This window comes from Papaver somniferum, unplaced genomic scaffold (genome assembly GCF_003573695.1).
Source record: "Papaver somniferum cultivar HN1 unplaced genomic scaffold, ASM357369v1 unplaced-scaffold_132, whole genome shotgun sequence".
Classification (NCBI taxonomy): domain Eukaryota; kingdom Viridiplantae; phylum Streptophyta; class Magnoliopsida; order Ranunculales; family Papaveraceae; genus Papaver; species Papaver somniferum.
In genome coordinates, this window is record NW_020622381.1 from 6,814,392 (window position 1) to 6,823,994 (window position 9,603).

General features: G+C 38.5%; 1 protein-coding gene across 3 annotated transcripts; it reads right to left on the reverse strand.

Moving 5' to 3' along the window:
• Nucleotides 1–351: 351 nt before the first annotated feature.
• Nucleotides 352–5,761, reverse strand: LOC113333288 (ABC transporter B family member 11-like). Of its 3 annotated transcripts, none has more exons than XM_026579800.1 (13): nt 5,650–5,761; nt 5,037–5,379; nt 4,880–4,934; nt 4,628–4,803; nt 4,315–4,536; nt 3,994–4,232; nt 3,374–3,899; nt 3,007–3,280; nt 2,015–2,889; nt 1,661–1,927; nt 1,293–1,559; nt 910–1,203; nt 352–812 (listed from the first exon to the last, which is right to left on the reverse strand). In XM_026579800.1, exons 2-13 carry the CDS (start codon nt 5,376–5,378, stop codon nt 456–458), a joined length of 3,894 nt encoding a protein of 1,297 aa, XP_026435585.1. In that variant the 5' UTR covers nt 5,379; nt 5,650–5,761; the 3' UTR covers nt 352–455. The 3 variants fall into 3 exon arrangements, with proteins under 3 accessions (XP_026435585.1, XP_026435584.1, XP_026435583.1); XM_026579799.1 differs by lacking the exon at nt 5,650–5,761 and adding an exon at nt 5,504–5,557 and having other exon boundaries at nt 4,898–4,934; XM_026579798.1 differs by lacking the exon at nt 5,650–5,761 and adding an exon at nt 5,504–5,557.
• Between the last annotated feature and the right edge of the window lie 3,842 nt (nt 5,762–9,603).

Below are 9,603 nucleotides of genomic sequence, written 5' to 3' on the forward strand. Positions count from 1 at the left end.
CATCCTATCAATTCATACATGCCCTTTGGATTTTGTTATTGTCATCATTTATAAAAGAGGCATTTTAAGGTTCCCCTTTGATTCATAGGTTTTTCCTTTTAAGTTGTACTGTATAAAGCATCCCCGGCTCTATTTTTCTTATGATAGTTCTCTCACATTATCTCATAATTTCGGTTCCAATTTTTTTTCTATAAAACCATCTAGCAGTAAATGGTGTTCAAATTGTGAGATAGTGTGAGAACTACCATGTAAACTGATCCGGAATCCCTCCTCCTATTCCATTTCTTGATATTTTCCAGTGTGTTTCTATTTGACGTTCTTGAGCAGATATTATCATCAAGTGCAAACAAAATGATAACGCCATATTAAAAATATTTATGCAGTGCATTTATGTTATTTCCTTTACCTATGAAGTAGTACTAAGTACGATGAAAACATTTCAAGTAAAACAGACTTCATCTCGATGAACCACTCATATGAAGTGCTACCAGTGATGCGTAAACACCATTCTCGATATTTATCAACATATTGTGGTTTCCTTTCTCAACAATAGTCCCATTTTTAACCACTGCAATAACGTTAGCATTTCTAATTGTTGCAAGTCTATGAGCCACAACAACTGTAGTTCTGTTCACGATAACACGGTCCAATGCGTCTTGAACCACCCGTTCTGATTCAGCATCCAGTGCACTTGTTGCCTCGTCTAATAGCAGTATCTTTGGTCCTTTCACTATAGCCCGTGCAATTGCCACTCGTTGCTTTTGCCCACCTGACAGTTGCGCTCCACGTTCTCCAACCATTGTGTCGTATCCCTTGATGTTATTTTTCACCAAATTTAAAAATCAGATAATGGCATATGCGAAATGGTATATTCAAGAGTGCAAGTTTAAGAGGATTTGATTTTCCAACCTGTTGCAACCCACTAATGAAACTGTGGGCATTGGCTTGTGCTGCTGCTTCCAAGATCTCTGCCTCTGTCGCGTTTCCTTCTTTTCCATATGCAATGTTGGCTCGAATTGTGTCGTTGAACAATACAGGTTCTTGGCTTACCAAACCCATTTGTTGCCTTAACCATCTCAGTTGAAACTTTTGAATTTCAATGCCGTCTAATGTTACCTGTCCTGAATCGGGATCGTAAAATCGTTGCATCAACGATATCACAGTTGATTTGCCGCTCCCACTCTCTCCAACTAGAGCTATTGTCTGATGGAAGAGACTAACCATTGTTAAATAACATGCGAATGCTTTTCAAGGTATAACTAAATCTAGCACCAATGAAGTTTGGTTTGTACCTTGCCAGAATGAATGGCTAAGCAGAGGTCATGAAGTACTTGAACATTGGGCCTAATTGGGTACTTAAAACTGACGTGCCGAAACACGATATCTCCTTTTATATCTTCTACTAGTGTAATACCGGAGTTACTGCTGGAGTCAATTTTCGACTTATGATCAAGAATTGCAAATATCGAACCACTTGAAGTCTTGGCTTTACTTGAATCTGGTACTAGTGAGCTCGACTGAGAAACTCCCATTGCCATCATTGTGAGAGCGAAGAACACCTAAGAACAAACAAGACTAGTGTTCATCCAGGAGGGATCGAATTACCTTTTCATACAATCGAAGGATAGGATTACAAGAACTCTCTAGGAATTATACTTACGCGAAAAACCTCTTGAAACTCTGTTTTGCCATCCTGCACTAGTCTTCCTCCGGCATAAAAACTAGTTGCGTTCAAACAAAAAAACAAGAAAAAAGAGAGACCAAAACCAATTCCACTAATCAAACCTTGTCTTATCCCAATCTTTCTTGGTCCATCACACTTCTCTTCATACAATTTCATCAACTTTTCTTCAGCACAGAATGAGGCGACAGTTCGTATACTACCGACAGCATCATTAGCAATCTGACTTGCTTCCTCATGCATCAACTGCAAACCCACGAGTATGGATTGTCAGAATATTACTATTTACATGCATAAACCAAGACGGAAAAGAAAAAATGAATGCTTTTGGACCTTTGCATTGTCATTAAATCCTTTCATCAATTTCTTTTGAACCCACACATTTAATCCTAAAAAGGGTAGTAAAACAAGGATAATGAAAGCCAACTGCCAGCTTGCTTGAAAAGCGATAACCAGGCACGCAACTGCTGTTGCAGCATTCTGTACAAGCAGTCCTAGTGCATCTCCAACAAGACTACGAACGGTCGAGGCATCTGCGGATAGCCTTGCACCAATTGCACCACTAGAGTGTTCAGAATCATCAAACCAACCAATATCCATGTGAACTACCTTTTTGAAACACATCAAGCGAACACGCTTTATCAACCTACATCCAGCTACTGCGAAAAAATATGTTCTTGCTGGGGCTGCCACAAATGTGACAGCTCCAAGGACCACAAACATCAAAGCCCAGAACCCTGAATCCTTGCGAAGCTCATCTGGAGGCTCAAAAAATGTCTTTATAATACTGGAAAGCATTATAGAGAAAGCTGGGAATATGGCTCCATTTATTGCTGCAAACACACCACCAAGTAGTAGAAAAGGGAGCTCCGGTTTGTTCAGACAAGCAAGACGGCGAAGTGGAATTTCTGTGGAATGTTTCGAAGGTTCTGCATGGGGAGCATCACAGTCTTCTACCGGGGTTTCTTGCATACTTACTCCTATAGTTGGACCAAATGGATTTGGGAAGAAGTTACTGTTGCTATTTCCGCTTCTAGACCCACGACTTACAGATCGCCTAAAGAACATGTCACTGCGTAAATTATTGGCTGAATGTATCATAGTTTCTACTTTTTCTTTATCTCTTTGAGATTCTTTACTTATTTCTTGCAAGCGCATAAGTTGGCAGTATGCTCCATCAGGAATTTTAAGGAGCTCCCATGGTGCACCTGATCAAATGAGGCAAGATACAATCTAAACCATTTCACACCGAGGAGAAATCAAAAGCACTAGCTGATAGAACTCAACCTATCATGAGCCAAAAATAGAATTATAAGAAAGTGCACCTTTTTCAACTATCTTCCCTTGGTGAATGACTGCTATCATATCTGCATTCTTCACCGTACTCAAGCGATGAGCAACAATTACAGTAGTTCGGTTGACCATCACCCTATCTAATGCCTCTTGCACAACCTTTTCAGACTCTGCATCAAGTGCACTGGTAGCTTCATCCAGAAGAAGTATTCGTGGATCTTTCAAAATGGCTCTAGCAATGGCGATTCTTTGCTTTTGACCTCCTGATAGTTGAATTCCATGCTCACCAACCAAAGTGTCTAAACCCTGAATACATTCAACATTCAAAAACTCAGATTCTCTTTTAGGTAAGTACAAGCTTTATGATGGCTTAATTCAGGAAAATGGATTTCGACAAACCTGCGGTAGTTTATCTATGAACTTTGCAGCATTTGCTTGTTGAGCTGCAACTTTAATTTCTTCAACGGTTGCACCTTCTTTTCCATAGGCAATATTTTTCTTAATGCTACAAGTAAAGAGCGCTGGTTCCTGGCTGACAAGCCCAATCTTTCCTCTGATCCATTTCAGTTGAAACTCCTTGAGATTTATTCCGTCTATGAGAACTTCACCTACTTGTGGGTCGTAAAATCTCTCGATCAGGCTAATCACAGTTGATTTTCCGCTTCCACTCTGTCCGACTAAAGCATTAGTTGTGCCACTTGGTATGTGTAGGCAGAACTCCTTAAATATTTGCTCATCTGGTCTTGCAGGATATGTGAAATGAACATTTTTTAACTCGATATCTCCGCGCATATCATCCAGTACGCGTCCATGGGAAGCATACGCATCAATTTCTGATTTCCTATTTATTGTCTCAAACATTTTGAAGGCTGCAGCTTGTCCAGCTGAGAATGCACTCAGAAGAGGTGATGCCTGACCTAGCGACCTTGCGATACAAAATTCACACTATCTTAATATTATGCCGTCTACAATCATCACCAATAGTCATGAACCGAATTTAGAAACAAATAACAGCTTACATGGAGCCAGTCAATACAGCAACAATCACGTTAATGACATCACCTCCCGTATAGCCTTTTTCAATTATCATCTTAGAGCCGAACCATATCGCTAAGGCGTAAGAACAGAATGTGACTAACATAACACAACCAAGACCTGCTCCAGAAGCTAATCCCTCACGAACACCCGTTCTGTAAGCAGTTGCTAAGGATTTTTCGTACTTAGTGATAGCTCGATTCTCTCCGGTAAATGATGCAACCTGTACATGGATTGTGTTGGCTACACTTAAATAAACAAGTAAAGGGCCAAAGGAAATGATTTACTGAGAAACATTTTCGTACTGTTCTGATTGATCCAACTGTTTGCTCAACAACAATTCCTGCTTGCGAGTAAGCTTCCTGTCCGCGAGAAGCCATATTGGCTATAACAACGAACATGATTGCACCAGAGATTACAAGCAAAGGAATAGAGGATAACATGACAAGTGTGAGAAGCCACCCTTTCACGAACGCAATTATAAAACCTCCTAGGAATGTCCCAATCAGCTGGATAAAGTTTCCAACCTGCAGACGACCAAATGTAAGCAATTATAAAACCTCCTAGGAATGACAAATGACACAAGTCTGCAGTTTTTTTTCATAGAATTTATGTTACCTTCTCACCCATTGCATTTTGAATGAGAACGGTATCACCTGACATCCTCCCAACAACTTCTCCAGTATTTGTCTCTTTATCAAAGAAACCGATTTCCTGCTTAAGTAAACTCTTGAAGTACAAACTTCGAATCCGGGCCGCCTGTCTCTCCCCAGTGACCGTCCAGCAGGCCACCTCTGACAAATATCAATTACAGTTCTTTCTTAAGTGTTCATAGTTGGAATACATAAACTACGAAAACTAACAACTTACGGAAAAATGATGCTATACCAGCCCCCACAGCCAAATAGACAAACTCTAACGCTACCTGACACCGTCAAATAGAACACTGAGTTGAAAAACATAAGAACTCAACAAAAATTGTGATAAAGAATTTATTTTTATTTTTATTTTTATTTTTCTTTGTTACCTCTGAAACTTGTTTAACAACATCTTTGGTTCCCGCCGTATTTCCAAAAGAGTTAACGAGATTTCCAATGATAATGGACATGATAGGCATTGTCGCTCCATTTGCAAAAGCTGCAATTACACCGATGACCATCAACGCAGTATCTTTAGAATCTGCAAATGCAAATAGCTTGAAAAATGGAACGACGCTGAGTTTCTCATCTTCTACTTTAGCCTTCTCAGAATTTTGTTGGCCTACTGTGTTTGCCGAAACACTATCTGGTTCTGTTCCAGGTGAACGGTTCTTAGATGTAATAGTCAGGTTTTCATTCTTATTTTCGTTAATTGTGTTCTCTTCATCCATGCTGCAAGTTTAGTAATCGAAATAATATCAGGAAATCATTCAACATGAAAAGTACAAGCTGAAAACATGAATTCCAGAAACAAGAAATTATAATTTGAAAAGGAAACAAATTTGATGGAAGAAACTTCAAAAACTGAGAATCTCGCATAGTAACTTTACTACAAGAACTAAAAGTTGTATCTACATCATCATCAGTAAATATATGCAAGAACAAAACCAGAAGTAATAGTAAGAACAAATAATATTAAATTTACTGAAAGTGAGATGCTACCTAAATACAGTAATTCATGATAATATGAATTTACATTTTTATATCCATAAAGTCTTCATTTCGTGTTCGTGCTAATATATTTTTTTCAAGACAATTCCCTTATAAGCAACAAAATTAATTCAAGTCATGTATACTCAATTGACTTTAGCCAGCGATGGTAGTTTAAATGGGTTGACAGAAATGAAAACTTAAATCTACACTATCTTGGAAAATCAAGAAATTTTTGTTTTTTTTGGACTTTTAAGTGCATATCCATTAAATCATTTGTAACTCGTTTATAATCAAACAAATCAAAACTCAGTGAACTCGTTTCAGTTAAACTCCCCATAGCTTAATAATTTGTGAACAGTAAAATGTTGCTTAGAGCATCCACAGTGGGCGAGTATAACCAAATTTATGGGATGAGATCCTAACACAGTGGGACGGAGTAAAGATCAAATTTGGACCAAAGATCAAATTCCAGACCAAATATGGTCGCGACCAAATCCCAAATTCTAATATAGTCGGGCGTAAATTTAAAGTACGCTTGATGCTGGGCGTAAATTTAAAGTACGCTTGTTAACGGGCGTAAATCAAATTTACGTATGTTGGTGGGGCGGAATTTAAATTTACGTTTGTTGCGGGCGTAACATAAATTTACGCCTGATGAGACGGACAGAAGAATTCCGCGCGTTGCCAGGCGGACACCAAAATTCCGCCTATCTGGGGCGGACACCAAAATTCCGCCTCTCTGGGGCGGACACCAAAATTCCGCCCCTCTCAAACGGACTTTTTTTTTACGCCTCAGCAAAATTATGAAACATGAAATGAAAATTTTCGAACGTTAGAATGATAAATTTTTCGAACGTTGGCGTTGGAGATTGCGTAGCAGATTTTTGACCGTTGGTAAGATATTTATATCTTTCGAACGTTTGAAATTGAATGTTAATAACGGGTTTATTTTATACCTATATATACCAGATGAATTCCTTTCACATTTTCATATATCAGGAAGAAAAAATAGTATCAGGAAGAAAAAATAGTATCAGGAAGAAAAAATAGTTTTCCATATTTCAAATCATTTTGAAAATTTTCATCGAATCGTTTTTAATGTCAACACCACGAATAGCAAGAGGTCCAAATTTTACGACAATCGAAGATGTCACGATGTGTAAAATTCATTTATCAATATCTCAAGATCCCGGCGTTGGAGCCGATCAATCAGAGATTGCGTTGTGGACTCGTATCAAGGATGATATTGAAGCTCATTTACCGGATAAACCAGAGCGGTCTTGGAGTTCCTGGCAAAAACGATTTCAGGGAATAAGTAAAGAAGTGGCGTTGTTTTCGGCAAAACAGGCGGAAGTGGAAGGTGAATATCATACGGGATGGGGTCCGGAAATGACCGTGAGTATTCTCTCTGTTTTGAAACAATTATTTTCTAATATTGAGATGCCCATGAACCTAATTGTTTTTAAAAACATTAACAGCTCGAAGAAGTAAACAAACGGTTTAAGGAATGCAATCATGGAAGAAAATTTAGGCACGAAGAGTGCTACCCAATTGTCATAGAAAATATAAAATATAATCGTCGATCGACTTTTGTTTTTGATACGACGCACGATTTGGATAGTAGCGTGAATACCGAGGAAGATGGCACTCAAGTCGAGTCCGGTAACGACACAGATAAAGGAGACATAGAGAATACATACCTTCGTCAGATGGGAAAAAAAGCAGCTAAACGACTGAAGAAAACCGGGCGAGAGAAATCCAACAGCCAAGAGGAATTGATGGGAATAATTATTACACAGCAAGAAAATTTCAATTCTCATTACCGGGAACAATCAAGATTCAAGATGGAACAAAAAAAGGCCGAGTTTGCACAAAAACAAGCTGAGCATGCGGCTAAAATAGCCAAGGAGGTCGCAGACGATGAATTTCGCATCATGATGATGGATCTTTCCAAATTGGATCATGTACAAAAGGAGTACTTCGAACTTCGAAAGGCTTTAATAGTACGGGACAAAAGGAGCAATTATAATCGTCAAAACGGGATAGTTCGAACCTTAAGTATTAAGTCTAATAATAAGTGATAATAGTTTTAGTAGTTTATTTACGTTTTAATATGTATTAATTTTGTCATTAGTCGTATTATTATGTAATATTTGGGATTTAATTTTATCTTCATTTAATTTAATCAACTTTAACTTATTTTGTAACATCTTACTTTAATTTACCAAGTGATGAGTATATGAAATAGAGTTAATACATTTCAATAAAATTATTCGTTAAAATAAAATCACATAATTTTTTCATATGGGAAACAACATTTAATTCCAATATTTTGTCCTCGTCTCCAACCTTTTAATTCCCATATTCTGCCCATATATGTTCGATTAAGTCATCGCGCAAGCGAATATGCCTATCTTTGCTGCGCATATGACGTCGGCGTTGCTCAGCTCTAATTTGGGAAAACTCCTCACTGTTGCCTCTTAATATATTAACCGGTGTCGGGTTGCTACGATGATCATAAACATGTGGCCATTCACCGGGTAGACGCTCATCCTCGACTATCATATTATGTAAGATAATACACGTTTTCATGATATAGGCAAGCACATCTGGATTCCACATTCTAGCAGGTTGTTTGATGATTCCAAACTGTTGTTGAAGTACACCAAATCCCCGCTCTACGTCTTTTCTTGCACCCTCTTGCATCGCTGAAAATATCTCTTTTTTCCTACCAAGCGGATGTTTAAACGCCATAATAATAGTAGCAATTTCTGGATATATTCCATCACCTAGATAATACGGCATGTCATAAGAATGACCGTTTACCACATAGTTCACCGGTGGTGCTTTTCCCGTGACCAGACTTCGAAAAACATATGAACGGTTCATCACATTAATATCGTTGTTAGAGCCTGGCATACCAAAAAATGCATGCCAAAACCATAGATCATACGACACCACCGCCTCCAACACGATACTTTCGCTCCCTTTATACGCGGTGTAAGCCCCTGATTCGGCAGATGGACATTTATCCCATTTCCAATGCATGCAATCTAGGCTACCTATCATCCCTGGAAATCCTCTATCTTTGTTTTGGTTGAGCAACAACTCAACATCACCAGCCGTAGGTTCACGCAAATATTCTTTCCCATACACATTGACAATCGACTTGCAGAACCTCCGAGTTGCTTCCAACACCGTGGTTTCGCCTATGCGTAAGTACTCGTCTATTGCATCTGCCGCACATCCATAAGCTAACATTCGCACCGCTGCAGTTACTTTTTGATGAGGGTTTAATCCTAAAACTCCACACGCATCGGGCCTTTGCACAAAATATCTGTCTTCGGCTGTAACACCTTCCACTATTCTGTTAAACAATTGTCGACGCATCCTGAATCTTCTGCGAAAAACATTAGGTGGTTGGTTTGGATACGGAGAAAAATAGTCGTTCCACAGAAGTTCAGCACCAGTCTCACGATCTCTTGGTATTTTGATACGAGTTTGAGGCCATTTAGAATTGGTAACAAGGACTCCCATACTAACGGCCATGTTATTTTGCATAATTGCTATTGAATCATCATCCGAGGAATAAAACTACTATTAGAAGAAGAAGAAGAAGATGAAACAGAAGAACAATAGTGAGCGGTATTCTCATATGCTTCCATATTCTATCCGAATCAGAATAAGTGTGTGATTGTAAAAAGAGTGTGTTGGTATTTATAGAGTGAGTGACGGAGATCACATGCTTCCATTTTCCATCAGGATTAATAAATAAAATAACATAAAGTATTTGACAAATTTTGTAAACTGTTTGTCAGTGAGGTGTTTGTCGTATTGAAATGACTAGTCGGTGAAATTTGATAAAGTATTCAAATAACTACTCGCTGAAATTTGATAGAAATTTGATAAAGTATTGAACTGACTACTCGCTGAAATTTGATTGCCTATTGAAATGACTACTCG